Source organism: Pleurodeles waltl, chromosome 6, assembly GCF_031143425.1.
Source record: "Pleurodeles waltl isolate 20211129_DDA chromosome 6, aPleWal1.hap1.20221129, whole genome shotgun sequence".
Taxonomy (NCBI): Eukaryota; Metazoa; Chordata; class Amphibia; order Caudata; family Salamandridae; genus Pleurodeles; species Pleurodeles waltl.
In genome coordinates, this window is record NC_090445.1 from 540,954,032 (window position 1) to 540,974,522 (window position 20,491).

The 20,491-nt window shown below is 44.1% G+C and overlaps 1 protein-coding gene across 2 annotated transcripts in view; it reads left to right on the forward strand.

The window, feature by feature from the left end:
- The window catches only part of MAGI3 (membrane associated guanylate kinase, WW and PDZ domain containing 3), a 946,614-nt gene that overhangs the window by 498,067 nt on the left and 428,056 nt on the right, over nucleotides 1-20,491 (forward strand). For both annotated transcript variants that reach the window (XM_069238693.1, XM_069238692.1), the window contains exons 5-6: nucleotides 5,674-5,848; nucleotides 6,274-6,353. In XM_069238693.1, the coding sequence (XP_069094794.1) occupies nucleotides 5,674-5,848; nucleotides 6,274-6,353 (255 nt within the window). The remainder of the gene's footprint in view (nucleotides 1-5,673; nucleotides 5,849-6,273; nucleotides 6,354-20,491) is intronic.

A 20,491-nucleotide genomic window follows, 5' to 3' on the forward strand; every position in this document is an offset into this window, starting at 1 on the left:
CAATTCTTTTCTTTCTGCCCCAGCCTAAGCACAGATCCGGAGAGAGCTACCCTTACAGTTGCTTTTTGACTGGCCTTTTGACTTTTTGTTTACGTTTTTTTTTTTTACTTCTGGTGCATCAAGATGTCATCAAGGAAGACTGGCTTCAAGCCCTGTGACTCCTGTCACCCCATGATGTCGGTGACGGAAACACACTTGGTATGTTTCTGGTGCTTGGAGTGCAGCCATGACATAAAGTCATGCTCCCATTGCTGAACTCTGAACCCACAGGCTTTGGGGGAGCGGTCCCCAAAGCTGCTCATGGCCCAGTGTCCTGCTCCGCATCTCTCCTGGTTTTCGTCAAGGGGAAGGTCCGGAGACCGCTTGCAGAGCCATCACCACTCCTCCTCATCCATTCAAAATCATTGGGGTATTCAGATAAGCACAAGAAGAAGTGGAAGAAGCACAAGCGCTCTTCGACTTCACCCAGTCAGTCAGACGACACGACGTGGGAGAAGGAGTGTCCACGCTCTAGACCTCTGTCGTCGGAGCCTGTTTCTGGGTCGGCTCTTCGCCTCCCAGAGTTTCCGGTAGCTGCAGCCATCTGAGCCCAATGAAAGGAACTTTACAGGCAATGTGCCTCATCTTTGGCCAGTCCGGCTCTGTCGGGGAACTTTTGGACCTCACATGGTTGGAAGGGGTCGCTTCGGGTTCTGTGCCAGCTGCTTCTGCCTCGGCTTCAAGGGGCACCCAGTGATCCACTTCCAGATCAGGACCCGTGTCTGTTGTACCATTGCAGCCTTCCCTGACAGTTCGGCGTCAGCACTCCTGAAGTTGCCTGAGCCCACGGCAGCATCGATCCTATACTCATCACCGACTCCGAGCTGGAGCTGTGTCGCTTGATGCCGATTTTGACTTTGGTGGGGGCCTTGGTCCCTAGATCGGATCCTAACCCTTATGCTTATAGGTACGGGTTCAGTGAGAGTATGGAGGGGTTGCTGAAACCTTTAGAATTCCAGCTTGAGACCCTATGGACTGGGCTCAGGATCTGGGTGAAACCAGCAGTCTGAATACATCTCCTGACATTGGTATGCTTTCTCCCCCTACTGTGGCTATGGAGGAAGGGGCTTCTTAATGGGAGGGTGAGCCCTCCCTGTACTTTGCGGGGTTGCTGCATTGCCTCATCTCTGGGCAGGCGTGCGGCTCAGGCCACCGGTCTCTCTCCTCAGTGGGGGTTTTAGCAGTGTTCAACCTCCCCTGTCGCAACCACCATCTCTGTTGCTGGCCGGGACGCTCCCCGCTTGTGAGGCACCTTTTGAGGCCCAATGGGGGCAAGATTCCCCCACCCTCTCTTGGCAAGGGAATATCGGCTGGTGGGCCTAGGATTGGCGCAGGCTGAGGTCCGACTGCATGTTTAATGGGAAGCGGCCTCGGTCCGTGTGCAGGGCTGCATTGCCTCCAGGCCTCAGCACTAATCCAATGGGTGATCTGTTCTTATGTTTTTTTTCCACTCGTTCCCCACAATTTTTTTGCAGACCACCTCTAGGGTGCTCAACCCAGTAGCACAGCCCCAGGAAGAGGGTGGTTTTGTAAGATATCGGCGCGGACTGGAAGAGCTTGTTCAGAGCACATCCGCCATGTTCAGCCTCTCGGCCATGCTCCCAGTTCCTACTTCTTTTGAGAAACATCTTCTTCGTGTCAAGACAACTCCAGGGTCCTTCCTGAACAATTGATCAGCTCTCGTCTTCAAACTAGAGTCCAAGCAGCCTTTCCTTGCAGCTTAAAAGAAGTCCACAGGTTTCTGGGTCCAAGCTAGTCAATGGGATTTGGTGGTGGACACTCAAACCCTGAAGCACAGAGAGTATCTTGTTGTCACTGGTATGTGCAGCCTTGAAATTAGGTAGAGAATTCATGGCACACTAGTTGAAGGTGTCTGCTCCGTCTTTAAACAAGTGCTCCAGTTGTGTATTCCAACTGTCTCGTCCGGTTCTGACTTTTGCTTTTGTGGAGCTGGTAGTCTTTTCACAGAACCCACAGCAAAGGGATAAAATATGAATTGGCTGCCCCATTTAACCACCTGTTAACCAATGTGGGTTAGCTTCTCCGAAGGACAATAAGGTAGAAAAGGGTGAAACTCCCTGATTTCAAAGGGACCCTCAGTCTTCTTTCCTTAACACTCTTTAGTCTGCCCTCTTTAGAGAATCTATGAAATGTTTTGAAGAAAGTTCTGTAATGCATGTCTGCTGTGTGAGATCTCCTCCCAACCCTCCATCTTAGTCACCACTCAGATGTAGAAAACACAAAATCCAAACCAGTGTATATGCAGCCGCTTGTCTCCTGCTCCACACAAACATCTCCTACACATGCTAAATAGTGCACTGCGCACAATTCGAGTCCCCCGGGGATATGCGAAGGATCTGATTCCAGGGGATTTGCTGACCCATTTAAAATGTGTGAGCGCTCAGTATAAAACTCTCCCTGGCAGGGACAAGTAAAAGCCCTTCTTACCACTGGAAATGGTCTTCATGGTTAGTCCACTACTTTCCTGTGAGCTGAAGGTAGTTTTAAATTTAAAAAAAAAAAAAGTGTAGACATGATGTGCTCCACAGGACCATCTACTTCGTAATTCGCATAAAAAATAAAAAATATATATATCCAGTGAACATGTGCGATCAGTCTGCTGAGATGGGGGTGGAGGGTGTAAAACATTTAGCTTGCTATGGGGTTTTCAAGGCAGGAGTGCACACTCTGCAGCCATGTGAGGCACCTTTACTGTGCCAGCAGCCACAGATCGTGTACTGTGCACTGGTTCTCCAGGGCACTCCTCAGTTTAAGCAGGTGAAGGAATTCAGACTTCGGACAATTACAGGCGTGCTAGACTAGGTAGTGCCCCGACCTCTGGACTAAGATTTCAGAAATTAGTATGTGATATATGATCCGACAATACAGGACCATTCCCCACTGGCTTGGAAAATTGCATAGTATACCTGTTAGGTTGTGTCGTTTGAAAACCCTTAGAAAACTTAACCTCCGAAGTCTGTGCCAATCCACAATGTATTTTTTTATACAAAAAATGTCCTTTACCTCTGAGAATTTTTAATCATGGCATGATCACATCCTCACTGAAGATTTTGAAATGTATCTAGCGTGCAGACATAAGAAGGCGGTTGAAGTAAACAATTATTCTATGAACTAATGCTGGATTTGTGTGAAAAATAAAACACATTGCATAAATTCTGCTACAAGATTTCTGACTCATTGTGAAATTAATTGTGAAGCAATAAGTATTTTTGCAACATATAGCAATGTCGATTATAACTGTATTGTCAAATGACACGCAGAATGCTAACATCCACAGGATACAATGTAATATTCAAGTTTAAGGGAAAGCATTTCTTTGTTAATCTGATCAAATAATGTGGCAAGGTGGTTCAGTAAGTTGTTCTTGCCGCCAGCATTTGAACTGCAGGTAAACAAAAGTGAATTTTAGCAAAGCCACGGCAGCTTTTCCTAGGTCGGTAAACTCAGTATCTTTGATTTTGGGTAATAGTAGCACCTGTTCTTTTGTAGCACTTGTATGCGGCAGACTTGTGTTATCCAGCTTTGTGTATAAAAAGGTATGATTTTTATTGTGTTTTTATTGTTGCCTATTCAGCTGGATTCTGTAAAAAACAACTTTGGTCATGATATCTTTGTCAGTCATTTTCTAAATAATATATAGCCCCTTGTTTTGCTACTTGAGAAAGAAGAGATCCGAAGGGAGGTAATGGTAGTGTTTTTGCTTCTATATGGGTAGCGTGCAGCTGTCTAAGACCACTGCAGTGTCCTTTTTGCCTCCATGTGGCACTGGTTTTGACAAACAGCACAAAGAGTGGAAAATATTCGGCTAACTGTGTGGTAAATTGCACTTAGATGGTTTCCGTGCTTCGGCCCATTTCAGTGAGTGACGGAATCAGTGGGCGCATCTCCATCACAAAAGTGATGTGTGGATTGACTGAATCCCACTGGTTATAACTGTGATCCCCAATCAAGTGCATCATGTTCTTGCCTTCCATGTCACCTTAAAAGGAACTTTCTACTAGCGCATAAGCCTTGATTCTATGCCAACATGAATAGTCCAGCTCGAACTGCCAGGCCTGATCGACTCTGAACGGGACAACCTCCAGAGTGGTTTTGGCCTCTTTGAACCTCGTCAGTAGGCACAGTGAGCACAGGACAAACTTTGGGCATACCCACTGCACTGAAGAAGAAAAAAAATGATGAATGTATCGTTCAAACTAATCTCATCCATTGGCAATTACTCTTGCCCGTTTCCCATTCCATGGTTTTTCCCCCATTTCACCTATGACAGGAACCCGCCGTACACAAATCACCTTTGGTCCTACTTTAATAGCAACAGCCTAGTCCGAATTGCCAGTCAAGGCCCTTCTGAACAGGAACATAAACAACCAACAGACTGGTTTCAGCCTGTTGAGGCCTAGATGTAGGGTGGACCTTATATGGTAGAGCAGAGTGAGGACAGAGCCCACGCCGTACTTAGGTTGTCACACTAAGTAAAGGAAAAACGTGAACTTGCATTAATCACAGCCACTGGTAATTACTCTGGGATGCAACCCAGTCCAATGTTCTCTTTTGTTTTCCTACCATGCCACCTCATAAAGGAGCCATCCATAAGCAAATGAGCCTTGGCCCTGCCCCAATGTAAACAGTGCATCCCGAAATACCAGGTCAGGTCCTCTCTAAACAAGGACACATGCGAAACCCCCAGACCGGTTTCAGCCTACTTAGACCTCCTGAGTAGGGTACAGTTTGAGTCATGTATCCCTATTTTTTGTTTTTCTCACTGTAGCTGAAATCCTAGCAGGCTGTTGGAGACATAATAGAAGGGAGTTTTTGATCAAGCAATGTTTAGTCGGATGCATTCAATTTGTAAGCAGTATTGTGAAGTAAGGTAAAACATGTTTCCAGGTTCTGAATAATGTTCACAAGCAGGCAGTACAGATAATGTTAACAAGATATTTTAACAGGGAATGACTAGTTAGAGCCTTCCACCATTAGAGCTTCAGTTGACTGATATTATGACTAATATTATGAATTGAGAAACAGTCCTTTGAACTGGCCGCTAGTCAGCCATGGTACAACCAGTCAAACCGAGCTATAAGTATAACACCGCATTCATCAAGCGAAAGTATTTCACTTTCATGTTTTTCACCATGATGTGCTCCTCTCTCTGTATCTGTGTATTGCACTTGTGAATCGTAAGTTGAACAGCAGAAAAGGAAAACCTTTTCCACAGACATCGAAGCACGCTTCCATGGTATAGATTCAACACATGATCACCTTAGGAGAGAATAATTTGAAAAGGGAAGTTTGTTTGGAGACAGTATTGCAAGTATGAGCACTGGGTTATAATCTTTCTGATTGGATATGCTAACTTGAAGGTTTAGATGGCTTATGTTTATCCCTATTGGTCATGGTTAGTGGCTATAAAAGGAGTAGCTAGCATAGCCATACCCAACATGACCTGTAGATTCATGATGTAATGGCACTACCTCAGTTGGTTTTACTTGTAAATGTGCTGTATTGTTTTTCTGACATGGCGTCTTTCTTAGTTTGGTAAAATGCCTAATGCTTCCAAATGGATAACATGAAAAGGACTATGTTACCATGACCTTTCCCCTCATTCCTTTACAGAACTCAAGGACAGGCACCCTGAGTCCGTGGACTGGGGGAAGACTGTTCCCAGTTACAACCAGACCAGCAGTTCCATGGACTTTCGGAATTACTTGACGAGAGACGACAACTTGGAGCCCCTGCCCAAAAATTGGGAGATGGCGTACACAGACACGGGGATGATCTACTTCATTGAGTAAGCATGCATTTCTGTTGAATCCTTTGTTTGGTTGAGAGCGCATGTGAATGTTGGCCTGAGAACTGTGACCCTCCATCTGCTATTCACCAATAAATAAACACTTTTGCCTTGTTTTAGCCTTAAGGGAATATACTGGCATGCTACAAAATCTCAATTAAATAAATGGAAGAAAGAGAACTATTATATACACATATTTCGGCACGTGGGTGGGTAATTAATTAGGCACATACTTAATTAGTTAAAGTGTGATGCTTCATTGTCTTTCACACTGCTAATGTTTGTGTGAAGGGGTGTTTCGCTGAAAAGTAATAGAGTACTGAAATGACTGGCACAGCTCATTGAACACTTGTCCTCTAACGAATGTGAACTGTGTTAATGTCTGAGTGGGTGATTGATTCTGACTCAGCTTTTCTTTTCTTAAGTCACAACACTAAGACAACAACCTGGCTGGACCCTCGGTTGTGCAAGAAAGCCAAAGCTCCCGAAGACTGTGAAGATGGAGGTGAGTCGCTACTCTGGTCCTTCCGGGTTTTCAACAGGACTTTTGTGCAGATTCTCATAGAATTATCATTGACATCTGTATCGATTTTGTAAATACCAGCTAAAGTCACACATGCATACTTAAAAGATTTTTAAGATTTATTTTTATTTTGTTCCACAAATAATTAGAGTTCATGTACACAAAATTCAACTACAATTGTGACAACAAAGCAACAAGAAATAAATTGGCATTGTGGTCCCACGATCATATTACATCAGCGTATGTGAACATCTGAAAGAACAATATAGGCCCTCAAACTCTACAAAGGAGCTACACTTAGTATATTAGTTTCAGCATTCTTCAATGAATAAAAAGCAATCTAAATGGTGCTGGGATGTTTGGTGCTTGTGCTAGTGCTGTTCCAGGGGGGCTCCTTGTCCCATAAGACCTTGCCTTACCTGAGGAGGCGGAGGGGCTGATGTATGCAGTTCCCCCGTGCCGAGCGCTGTTAATGCACTTTCATTCCACCGTGGCACAGGATGTTTGATATCCTGCCTCCCCCCACTGTAGAGTCATGGTAATGCGGAATCAGGCCACTAATTCCTCTAAGCCTTGTGCGCCCACACCCTTGGATGGCTTTCTGCTAAGGACGGTGGGAGTCATTAGTAAAGAAATTAAACTGGCTGAGCGTCGGCTAACTCTCTCGTCTCCTGACTTGTTGACTCTAGTTTCTCCTGCTAAAGAAGACCCCATTTGCCCCATTAGAGTTGCAGATGTGAGAAGGAGCTGATCGGGAGTGGGGGTCTGAGTTGCCGTGTGCCAATTTGTGGCTTTGGACTCTAGGAGGGAGCCCTCAAGACCATAATACCTTTGGAGCCTGAAGTGGTGGCTGTAAGGGACAAAGGCCAGGCTGCCTATGGGAAGAGGAAAAGGATGGATTGTACAGCAAGTCCAAACGCCCAAGGGAGAATAAATCCCTGTCTCCAAAGGGTCCCGACGTAGGTGTTGAGTCTGAAAAGCTGGATGTCCTATTTGATTCTTTTCATGACAAGCTTGTTGCTACTCTTAATGCCAAATTGGAAAGGCTATCAGCAAGCCTGACTGCTACTGAACTGAGACTGACTGACTGTTTACCACCCTTGCAGTCTGTGGGGCCCTCAGTACCTATTACTGCACCTCCCACTCCACCTTTGCATTCGGGCCCTGTAGATCATCTATGACCGGGACAGGACTCCGGGGAGGGGATTTGGGTGACTTGCGTATCATGGGGCCATGTAAAGATAGATAATACGGTAAATTGTTACAGCCAGGTTTGGGTAGAATAAATCAGATAACCCCTACAATTTATAATGAGGAGGGTAGGCCTGTTAACATAGACACTGCGGGCCTGAGTAGATTGGCCTGCGGTCGGGCTAACAATCCTGTTGCCCAACTTAACTTTGATTCCCTGGAGTCCAATGCTCAGGTCACATCAGGGGGGGAGCAAGTTCTCATCCTCGAGGCTGAAGAATATTCATCTGCCCTGCTTAGCGGCTCCCTATGTTGTTGTTTTGGGCAGTGTGCTGCCATTTAAAGCTGGGGCCATGGAAAGTCAGGTTCAGTTGAGGAATAAGGTCACTCACATTCGTCACTAGGGAGGGAGGTGGGAAGCTGGAGGAATAAGGTCACTCACATTCGTCACTAGGGAGGGAGGTGGGAAGCTGGATGGATCTGCTTGCAAGGATGAGTTGGATTGGAAAGGCCCCAAAATCTTTTGAAGGGGACTGTGTGATTGTAAATTGTATTCGTCCCCTTGCTGCAGGCAGTGTCCTTGCTTCTTTTTCTCATTTTAACCTTGGTTGCCCTTCGACTTCTATTGTGACCCTCCCACTGGGCTTCTTTTATAGACCCAAGTGTGTCGGTCCTTTATCTCATCCTCATTGGTCAGATTGAACCAGGACCTCCATGGTTGGTTACTTCCAAGAGATTCGCCCGCTGGCCTCATTGGATGCTTGTGATTGACTTGTTGAGCGGACTGAAGGGCCTGGCTCTGGGGGGATGCCATCAGTAGGTTGTTGAGACTCTAAAAATAATCAGTTTTAAGGACCTGATTTGGGTAGCTGGAGCATCGCTGGGTTGGCAACGAAGGTTGAAGACCCTGTTTGGTGGGGTTTTATTAAAAGTTTTGGGGTTATGTGTTTACAGGAAACCTGGGCTACCACCAATTGCTATTTCCTTGAGGGGTATAAAACCTTTTTTGTTCCTGCCACTGTTTCACTGCTAGGTAGACTGAAAGGGGAGTTGATTCTTTGCCTCTTTGGCGGTAAAGGGAAAGTTGTAGATTCGCCCTCCAGGATTCTCTACCTTACAGGCCATTTCTTTCTCTATGCGGGGCACTGCAAGTGTGGTGCTGCTAAATTTCTATAACGCAAAGGTAGTCGCCGTAGAGGTATGTCAGATCCACTTTTTGGGCTCCTTTTTGAGGAAACTCTAAATGATCCGAAGTGTACCTCATTTTGGCAGTGGATTTTAATGTCCATCTGTGTGATGACCCTAGGGAGAGGTGATAGTGTTTGCATTGTTGTTTAGCTATTTTTGGATTGCATTTGGAACACTCCACTCAAGGTTCTGCTTTAAAGGGGATTTTGAGTGAGTTAAACTTAGTGTTTTCACTCCACAAGCTTGTTGCTTGGAAAGACAGTGTTATTCTTCATATGACTTCATTTTTGTTTCTGTGCCCCTCTAATCCTGTGTAACTAACATTGATATTTTATTGAGTCCCTATAGGGATCACAAACATCTGACTTTATTCTTGGAATGGCTCTTACCGATGTTGGAGCGGGGTCTGAAGATTTTGGGTGCTATAAGAGCATGTCATAATGGGAGAAGACTTAGGTGGTCCCAGGTTGTTCATGATAGTTTTCTTAGGACCCTCTACTCTCTCTCGTTGTGAAAAGGAAGTTAGTGTTTGTCAATCTCCCATGTCGAGTTCTGGTGAAATCCTAGGGGCTTTCACAGCAATTGCTATCACTGTGTCCTCTCTTTTGGTGATTGAGGGGCAGGAGACTAAAACTGAATCCCCTAACTGGTTTAACAAGAGATGTTCTTTAGCCTTGAAGAACCTGAAACGTGCCTTTAGCACCAGACCTAGGACCCTGAGTTTGTTAAAACTTGTCATTAACATTACAAGCATTAATTGGGGATGCGCAAGCGAGGCCTCATGGATGCTGACTGGGAGTCCCTCTTAGAGGCAAGTACGCTGAATAACAGTGCCAAAATTTGGAGCATACTCAATAGCCCTTTTTTTTTTTTAAGCTCCATAGCCAACAGGTTCTCTGAGTTCCCATATTACCGAGGACAGTTGGGTGTCCCAGTTAGAAGAGGCCTATGACGTAGCTGCAATAGCTGCAAGCATTGGTGATAGTGAGCTCAGTTTGGTTAAGGGGAAGCCCAAGTTGTTCTTTACCTTGGAGGAGGTTAAAGCGTGGGTACTGTGTTTATCTAAAAACAAGGCCCCCGGCCCTGACAGAATTCGCCCAGATTTGTATATTGGTGATACCGAGGTTTGGGCTTCTGTCCTTATGTCAGTTATCAATGCAGCAGTTGTTGATGGGCCGCCTCAGTTATCGCCCCGATTTTTAAGAAGGGGGACGGGGTCAGTCCGCAATTCTATCGGCCCATCTCCCTTCTCGGCTCAGTGGTGAAAGTCTTGGAACGAGTTTTATTAACTAAATTGGAGACCTGGCCTGAGGAGCACAATATTTTAGCTGATGTTCAATATGGCAAGTGGGGCGCTCCACTGTTGACTAGTGTTTAAACTTCTAAATGGTTTTGGGTAGATACACAATTGCTCGACAGGGATCAATGCATCTTGCGTTCATTGATCTTACTTCGGATTTTGACCAGTTATAAAGAGACAAACTGTGGCATATTATGTTATCGACGTTGTGGAGCAGGATATTGTTTTATTTCTCAGGGACCTGCACTTGAACACCAGGGCAGCGAGCGGTGCCTTACACTAAAGATTTTCATGCACACAGAATTTTATTATTCGTAGGGGAGTAAGACCGGGCTGCGTTTTTGCCCCCTTTCTTTTAATTCTATATGTGAACCGGATGCGGATTGTCCACAAATGGGGCAACAATGCCTGCCTGTGCTTTTGTAGACGACAATGTCGTTATCATGGCTAGGACTGCAAAGGGGTTGCAGGCCTTGTTGAATGTAATTGTGACCTTTATGGAAGTTCTAGATATCGCGGTTAACGTCAAGAAGTCTTTAGTCATGGTGGTTGGCCTGTGCTGTTCTAAAACACATTTGTTTTACGTTGGCAACAGTGCTTTGCCGAAGACAAGCACATTATCTTATTTACGAATAATGTTTGGCTCACTTCTGAATTGGTGCTCTTTGTTCAGTCAGAGAAGAGAGGATTTGGTTTCTAATTTTGCAGCTCGCTTGGGTAAAAAACTGGTGAAGGCCCTGCCACAAGTGTATAGAGCCAAGTGTGTGTTCTGGGTGGGATATGAGCGTGAGGTATGGGGTTGTGCCAAGCAGTCTCAGTTACAAACAGTGGAAAATGTTTTTTTTTCTGCATCTTTTCTGTGTACCTCAGTGTGCCTCCACTTTCCCAGTACATAAAGAACTGGGAGCAGGTTATATCTCAGATATTATAGAGTTTTCCCCCTTTCCATCCTGTAAGGGGTTTGGGTTAGAAGCGAGGCTAAGTTGAATAGAGCGATTTTAAAGGATCATCTCTCCCATGACCACGCTCCTTGTGTCCCTTGGATCAAGTACATACAGGGAGTGCAGAATTATTAGGCAAATGAGTATTTTGACCACATCATCCTCTTTATGCATGTTGTCTTACTCCAAGCTGTATAGGCTCGAAAGCCTACTACCAATTAAGCATATTAGGTGATGTGCATCTCTGTAATGAGAAGGGGTGTGGTCTAATGACATCAACACCCTATATCAGGTGTGCATAATTATTAGGCAACTTCCTTTCCTTTGGCAAAATGGGTCAAAAGAAGGACTTGACAGGCTCAGAAAAGTCCAAAATAGTGAGATATCTTGCAGAGGGATGCAGCACTCTTAAAATTGCAAAGCTTCTGAAGCGTGATCATCGAACAATCAAGCGTTTTATTCAAAATAGTCAACAGGGTCGCAAGAAGCGTGTGGAAAAACCAAGGCGCAAAATAACTGCCCATGAACTGAGAAAAGTCAAGCGTGCAGCTGCCACGATGCCACTTGCCACCAGTTTGGCCATATTTCAGAGCTGCAACATCACTGGAGTGCCCAAAAGCACAAGGTGTGCAATACTCAGAGACATGGCCAAGGTAAGAAAGGCTGAAAGACGACCACCACTGAACTAGACACACAAGCAGAAACGTCAAGACTGGGCCAAGAAATATCTCAAGACTGATTTTTCTAAGGTTTTATGGACTGATGAAATTAGAGTGAGTCTTGATGGGCCAGATGGATGGGCCCGTGGCTGGATTGGTAAAGGGCAGAGAGCTCCAGTCCGACTCAGACGCCAGCAAGGTGGAGGTGGAGTACTGGTTTGGGCTGGTATCATCAAAGATGAGCTTGTGGGGCCTTTTCGGGTTGAGGATGGAGTCAAGCTCAACTCCCAGTCCTACTGCCAGTTCCTGGAAGACACCTTCTTCAAGCAGTGGTACAGGAAGAAGTCTGCATCCTTCAAGAAAAACATGATTTTCATGCAGGACAATGCTCCATCACACGCGTCCAAGTACTCCACAGCGTGGCTGGCAAGAAAGGGTATAAAAGAAGGAAATCTAATGACATGGCCTCCTTGTTCACCTGATCTGAACCCCATTGAGAACCTGTGGTCCATCATCAAATGTGAGATTTACAAGGAGGGAAAACAGTACACCTCTCTGAACAGTGTCTGGGAGGCTGTGGTTGCTGCTGCACGCAATGTTGATGGTGAACAGATCAAAACACTGACAGAATCCATGGATGGCAGGCTTTTGAGTGTCCTTGCAAAGAAAGGTGGCTATATTGGTCACTGATTTGTTTTTGTTTTGTTTTTGAATGTCAGAAATGTATATTTGTGAATGTTGAGATGTTATATTGGTTTCACTGGTAATATTAAATAATTGAAATGGGTATATATTTTTTTTTGTTAAGTTGCCTAATAATTATGCACAGTAATAGTCACCTGCACACACAGATATCCCCCTAACATAGCTAAAACTAAAAACAAACTAAAAACTACTTCCAAAAATATTCAGCTTTGATATTAATGAGTTTTTTGGGTTCCTTGAGAACATGGTTGTTGTTCAATAATAAAATTAATCCTCAAAAATACAACTTGCCTAATAATTCTGCACTCCCTGTAAAGGGTACTTTGTATACTTAAGGCAGGAGTGAGCAGGTTGCTCCCGAGCATATAGTGAAGGCTGACAGCTAAACCTTAAAGCTAGCTCAGTTTTTGCAGCAGAGAGGGCTGAGACTAGAGAACCGGTGGCTTTATCAAAGCAACACATACAATCACTTTCTGTTGAGAACCTGTCCCAGTATGGAGCTTACAATGGGCCTCAGTATCTATGATCGGTTTTTACTTACAAGATTTAGATTGGACTTGTTTCATTTTCTGTTTGCTGTTCGAGGGGCCACAGGCTGGGGCTTTGCACAACAATTTGTCTCCAGATGGCACCCTGCATTTCATAATGTTTTGCAGTTTGTACGTGGTTCCTAGGAAAGCTTTATTATTCCCGTTTTTAAGAGTGAATTTAAATCAAGTCCTCCCAGCCCTTATGTATCTTCAAATGCTTCATGTGAATATTATTTTGAATGTGGTTAGCTTTCAGCGGCTTTCAGAATAAGAAATATCTGTGAAGAGTAACATTTTTATTTTTCTGATATAAATATAGTTGCGATTTTTAGGGGTGTTTTTATAGATTTTTTTCCTGTTTTTAACTGTAACATTTTTGATTGCTCATGGACTTTGCTGCGAATTTGTGCATGCATGACAATTTGATGCTGCGCTTTTATGGCTTGTTCACAAGTTGAATAAAGTTTATTTGATGGTGATGGTGATGCAGGTTTACTGCCTGCCCAACTCTGAGGCATTTCTTCTCTCCCTCTTTTGTGCGCCCTGATGTCCAGATACTAAACCCTCTTGTCCACAGTTCTTCTGCTGCATTTTGATGCCATAGCCTATGCATTCTGCTGCACCTTACATGAGTCTTCTTTTGTGTTCTTGTGTCCCCAAGAGGGAACACACCACATTCAGTGGAGGTTGCAAATTAATGCTCTGCCTGGATGGGTCAGACTGGACATTAACTAAGTAAAGTGAATGCCTTACTCGGAAAATACGTTTAAATTAAATACTAAGAAAGATGGAATAGAATAAAGGCTAAAACGAAGGATTAAGGCATCTTACTGAAGTGACCCTACTGATGTAAGCAGGGTTGCCTTTATGGGAGCTAGGACAGTGCTTAGTTTGTAAGTGAAAACGTGCCAGTGCCCAAAGCCCTCTTAAATATGCAGCTGCTGCAATTAAATGTGCGAGCACGGAATACTGAGGCAGCGTAACCTTGAAGCCATCTCAAGCCTCTTTACTCCATTTACAGCCACTCCCTGCCACTTTAGCTCACTCCTGCAGCTTTCTGCGCTCTCCCTTTGTGACGCTTTTTCATTTTTCTCTTCCTCATTCTTTCCCGTGCGTGTCTTTTGCTTGCAATAAATGATTGAGGCAGAAAATTAAGCGCCGGCCCTCAAAATTAAGTGCAGGTGCTCCACACCGGAAACAACAAGCACAAATTAAGCACTGCTTATAGGTATGCCTATCACTAGCGAGGTACCATAGTTGAGTCTCAATAAGACAAAGGATTTTACCACTAATTTGAAATCTTATTTGGGGTTATAAACGTGTATCATATGCAGGAGTCTCCGTACGTATTGCATATTTATGGAAAGATTATTTAAGCAAACATGGTGAAACTCACCTGAAACACCAATATAATGCGTATGTCTGGACCGGCAGTGTTGTTTTTCTTTTTATGGTTGCTGCTGTAGGCTTGCCCACCGGGCTGAGCTTATTCTTCCTTTTCTTTTTTAAAAGTAATATATATATATATATATATATATATATATATATATATATATATATATAGTGGGTACTACCTGTGATGAGGAATTGAATTGTTTTGTTTGTGGCGAGTAGAACACTACTCTGAAACCCAAAGTTAGAGGTAAAAAGATGGTAGATTAGGAAAAAGTGCTTTTTATTCCTTCCTTGTGGATCAGTTGTCGTATGTGTGTTAAGTTAGTCGTCATTGAGATCTCATGCTTTAACCATGATTGTTTTGAAAGGGATGGATTCATTGCTTAAATTTCAGAAGAGCATTAGAGATAAAATGGCAAAAAGTAACATGGAATTTTAAAAGCTCGGAGAAATAAAAAAATAATGTGTGTTCCACGGACAGTTAGTTATGCACTGCATATGTGACCAAGCCTTGGACTACTCTTCCAATGATACACATTTTTAAGGTTTCGCCAGCACAACGCTTGCAAACTCTATTGTTTAAAAAAAAAAAAAAAAGCTTAGAACAGGCTTAAAGTCCAACCATTACTTACCATTGATTGACTTCGACTCTGCTCTCTTTTCCTAGCTTCTGAGCCACAGCGTCTCTTGCTTCCTCTTCTACATTGAGTATTTGTACGTTCTGTGGAACATGGACCAACTATAGCTTCCTGTCGGCAGGCAGTATCCTTTCAGTGGCCGGGTGCTTATCGAAGAATTTTGTTGTTGTATTTTCTTCCTAGCACTCCTTACAAGTGCATGGGTTTGTAGTCCGTCTCCTCTCTCCACGTTGGCCCCCGTCACCTTGTTGCCTCACTTCATTGGTAGCCCCCACCTACGTCGCTTGTTGCCTCCTTTCCCGTCCTTTCTTTCCACCTGTCCATGTCCCCACTAATTCCCTCTCGCTGCTTGCTTGAATTTAAAACCTGCACTATGCCTGGTCAATTGAAATGTGAATGCATCGATCATATTACAATAAGCACACGTTCCCCAGTAAAAAATCGGTTCTACCTGCAAATGCTGAAGAAAGTTAGAGTGCTAAAATGCCACATTAGTGACAATTGCACATACAAGTGACAACAAAAACAACCTTGTCTGTAAAGACTGAATTGGGTATCCTGTAGGAATGATTGGAGTCCAGACTTCCGCTCTCTCTTGGCTGTGTGGTTCCCTAAAATATGTATTTTCAATACGTGGGTGCATTCATTCCTTTGTCCGTTAATCCCATGTTCCATTCCGCACCAGCACGTGTGCCTGTCACCTCAGACTGAGAATAAGCCTCCCGCACATTATTCGTGCCATGGTCGGCAGAGGCACACAAACAGCCCCTGTTGGCTCCCCGCTGCCACGCAGGCCAGGGACTGGAAGCATCGGGGCGCAGGTGCACTGGGTTCAAAGGTGAAACCCACACAATCCAGGGCTTTTGCTCCTTCTGTCTGTCTGGCTGTCAGGAATAAGGAGCCTTGAAGATGTCTTCCAGGAGCAGTGCCTTATCCAAATAACAGACTCTTGGAGCAGCTGACAGTTTAGCACAGAAGTATGAATATTGCTTAGTACAAGCAGTTTATTATTCACAAAATGGCCGAAAATATGTTACAGTAATGGTCACAAATCGGAGTGGAAGTGCCATGGCTATCAGCATAAATGCCCCCTCACCCATGAGAAGTAAATTCATTCTTTTCACGCATAAAATTGAGCCTTGATTGATAAAACCTGTGGACAGTTCGAGAAAGAAATCCAGAGCTGCGAGTGACAGAACTTTGCCCTTAAGTGCATGTAACATTGCCATCAGCATCACAAAGAATACCCATCGTGCCATAGGATTATGGAATGCCATATGGTGGTCCCATTGCCATGCTAGAAAGTGTTATGATGAGGTCAAAACTGGCTGCGTAATAGCCCTTTATTTTTTTTATTTTTTATTTTTACTTTAAGCCAAGTTGCACAGTAGTTTGCACTACTGTGCAACATGTAAAAAAACATTGACAAATCCATAGATCCCACATAGGCGAGATGTACTGGCTTTGCCAGTTCTTTCATAGATGAATCCTATTTGCTTTGCCAATGCTTGTCTAAAGTACCCACTTCATAATTTCATGCTACTGTTCTGAGGTAACTGGCCAGACACATCCGAGACCCCACCCTATCCTAGCCACAGTATCACAAATGATAGTGGAAAGAGGAATGGAAGAATGTAACTGAACATTTAACAGACATATTAAAAGTCACCACGTGTCATTCCTTGCTTTTAGTGTGTGTACATAATCAAGTCCGCCTGTGTGACAATGAAGAAGCTTTGCCTCGGTCCCTTCATGTCTTTCCGTTTGACAGCTATTGTCAGACTAGTCTCAGGAACCAAGGATATCTCGGTTTCCCTTCTGTGGGTCGTTTCCTGCTGTGGTGTATCGTGGAGGGTCTGCATGAGCTCACCAGGGGATTCTTTTGTGGTCACATAACCCCTCGTGGGCAGTCCCACTGAGTTCTTGACCGGAAGATCCAGCAGGACTCTTGCCCTCCCTTAAGAGTTCCTCCGTTGATTCTTTGAAAACCCTGTCCTCTTCCTGGAAGGCAGCATGGTGTGAGCACCAGTTGTGGTCTCTTTCAGTACTCCCAAAGGAAGACCATCTTTGCACTGGACTTTCAATGCTCTTCTGTTTTTAGAACGTCAGTCAAAATAGACGTAATTCTATGCCTTTGCCATTAGGAATATTTAGTGCTGATTTCTTATAATGTACCTAAAAAGATTATGGTAAGTGTTTCATTGAACAGGCCCATCATTCTTCAACAATCCGTTGGCATGGCACAACGGCCCTACTTTAGTGGCAAGGCTTCTGAGTAACATTGTGGCCTTTTGTGGCACTCTTAACATTCCAGGTGTGCAGCCTTACCTGGCAGCGATCGTGCAGCGCCTTTTTGTGTTACCTGCTAGTATCTCAGATGTGTACAGTGCTACTAGACCCGTTTCAAGACACCCACGCAAACCTGATGTGTAGTTGTGAAAGCCCCATGCCGAGGCAGACAGGCTGGGGCATCGATCTGTGTGTCCTGGGAGCCTCTGCTCTGATGTCTTAGTGATGCAAACCGCAACGGAGACTGCAGCTTGTGGCCTGGACACAGACACCGATATTGTATCGCTTTTTGAATAACCGCCTGTGTGCGAATCGTGAACCTTTCCTTGCGGCTTCAATCAATGAAGCGGCTCACTGGTGAAATCAAAGGGTTTTCATAGAGAGAGGGCAAAATGTATCCGGTTCTTATTTTAAGCCTTAATGCTTAATCTTCGCATGGTGTGACTGGCTGTATTCTTTTCCCTTTTACGTTCAGAGGTTAACCGCAAAGTTGCAAACTATTGTTGATTTTGTTGGGAACAGTTCCACATCACAACCTACCCAAGGCATCTCCGTCCCCCTGGGGGCTCTGTGCAGAAGGTGCTAGCAGCCGCACTCATCTAAGTCCTGGTCGAGAAGTCTAGGCACGTTGTGACTGAAACCCAGCAGAGTGCCAGACAGAATATGACCTTTGCGTGGGGCTGAAGCACATCTGTCAGGCTACACTTCTACTGTACTATATGCGTGTCCCCACAGAGATGTACATCCGCCGGGCCGTCACCTTTCGTCTGTTTGATGTAGATTTGTGAGCACAAAGGTTTCGTTTTCCCGAGTTTTGTGCCTTATATAATGGTCCCTTACCGTTAGCGTGCAAGCTTTAGGTAAAAACGAGAAACCAGATCCACTCTATACTTCATACTAAAGTTTTTCCGACTTGCAGACACTCCGTATTTTTTTCCTCTACGATATAACAGGATCATTTCTTCTACCTGTCACTCTCCATCCATCAGATCGCTTCCCGTGCTTGCAAACATTTTTGGTTTTTAAAAATTCTGTCTTCCTAATGTTTTCTTTGGGGTAAAAACTGGGGCCTGTTTACTTAGGGGGGTTGTTTTAATTCTCTCTCTTCTGGGCATATGATTGTGTTGAACGGTTTGGCCCATCCACAACTTACGCACGCCTGTAGATTCGGTCTGAATGCGACTATTTGTTTTATTGGAACTAAGTGATGAAATTGGCGAGTCTCGATTGCTTCTGACTCACTTAGTTTTGTTCGAGAGAGGAATTTGATAAGGATTATTTGAGACGAGCAGCTCATACCACTATTAGGGTTTTCCCCCTGCATTAAAACAAATATTAGAATGGTCCAACTTTCTCACTTTTTTCAGCCCGGCTGCAGATTGACAATCTTGCTTTCCTGGGCTTTCTCTCCTCCTTACTGCTAAACCCTCACATGATGGAGGACCAAGACCAGGCAAGGGACGTCAGTGCAGAGGGATATCTTCAACAGGCGCTGTGTCACCATGATGGAAGCGAGGAGAGGTCCCCTCCGCTACAGGCTGTGATATTTTAGGGAATAGTGACTCGTCTCTCGTCAAAGGGTATCTTCAGCACCTCTTCATCTTCAACAGGCGCCGTGTCACCATGATGGAAGCGAGGAGAGGTCCCCTCCGCTACAGGCTGTGATATTTTAGGGAATAGTGACTCATCTCTCGTCAAAGGGTATCTTCAGCACCTCTTCATCTCATGTTGCCAAAGTTAGGCGGTATGCTATACCCCTCCCTGGGATTTTGCGCAGTGCTCCTCTCTCAATGCCCTCCTCTCCTCCTGCAACTACCGTTCAGTCATCCTAGTGGCGAGCTCCGACTTGTACAATGCTCGCCGATTGTTTGTGGTAAGAGTTGAAGCGTTCACGCTACGCTAGATTTTTTAGTCCGTGCCTACAATTTAAAAATATTTCTGGAACATCTTTCTGGGAGCGGGCAATTGGGCAGTGAGGTAGAATAGAAATTCATCCTTTCATCCTTCCAAGGTGGATGAATTCAGTGCTATTAGAGCATATGTTCGTAACATCTGGCAGTAAACACTGTAGTTGGCAAAATACATTTATTATTCAATGCTCATCTTTCTCGCGGATCGCATAAGCTTTGCAACAATACAAATTCTTAATTGTGTTTTTTTTTTGTTTTCTCTTTTATGGGATATTTTACATTTCAAGGGGAAATTCTAATCCTCCACACTGCTTCTTCCCGTCGGGTCCGCTCACGCTGTTCATTTGCTTCTGGGTAACTAACTGGCGCTGTCACCTGTTACTGCCACCTCTAAAAACAGTTCTGCCCTGTGCAAAGGTAAGAATTCAAGTTATGTTAGCCCAGCTAACCAGCCAGGTCCTGAGCATAGCGTCTTATCTGTGAGGATATTTGTTACAAAATAAACAACAGTTCTCTTGATCACCAATGTCATGCAGTCTATAAAGCTGAATTATTTACCCTACCACTTTGGAGAATCTGCTCACCTGATCGAAACCAGGAGCTGTATTATAGAAATGGCCAATGGACACAAAAAGCATGCAGAAGTAAAATGTTCTATTAGAAAGTAGTGCCTAATACAGGTTTGGCCTAGTTAACATAACTAGGCCACATTAACAAGAGTGCTTGCCAAATTGCAGAAGAGTGCAGTTTTATTTGTTGTGCAGGAGCTACTCTGGTCATGTGTTTTATTTGTTTTCATAAAATAATTGAAATTCAGCTGCAAATCATGGTCCCTGTCCTTGTGTGCAGGACTGTATTTTAGCCAGCTTCCTCGTGAGGGACATATATGTATTACAACATTGCAAAGTTATGAGCTAAACGACAGTCGTTTTGAAGGTGCAGTGGTATTTCCCTGTTATCTCGTGCATTTGCATTAATAAAAAATGTGATTTCTTCTGTGCGAAAAACTATGCATTTAGCATCCTATGAAAATAATGTGCAAGTACATGTTATTTGATTTGGTGCTGTGCAAGCCCGATTCTAATACTGCCCATTTACGTAAAATCATGCTATGAATTTGAGTGTGTTCTTTGTGCAGAGCTTTAATAAAGACTTGCTTTTGGGAAAGAGTCGGGCTTTGCTGCATTTTGCATACAGAGGGATAGATTATTGTAGTCCGTTCTGTATTTAAGCCTCTTTACTGTTAATTGGATCATTTACCTGATATGCTGTACTTGTTCAATTTCTTAAAGGCACACTGCATTATTGCGTTCATTATGACTTTGCTTTTATGTTAATTCCCTTGATTAACTTTTGGTTTCTTTAATGATTCCA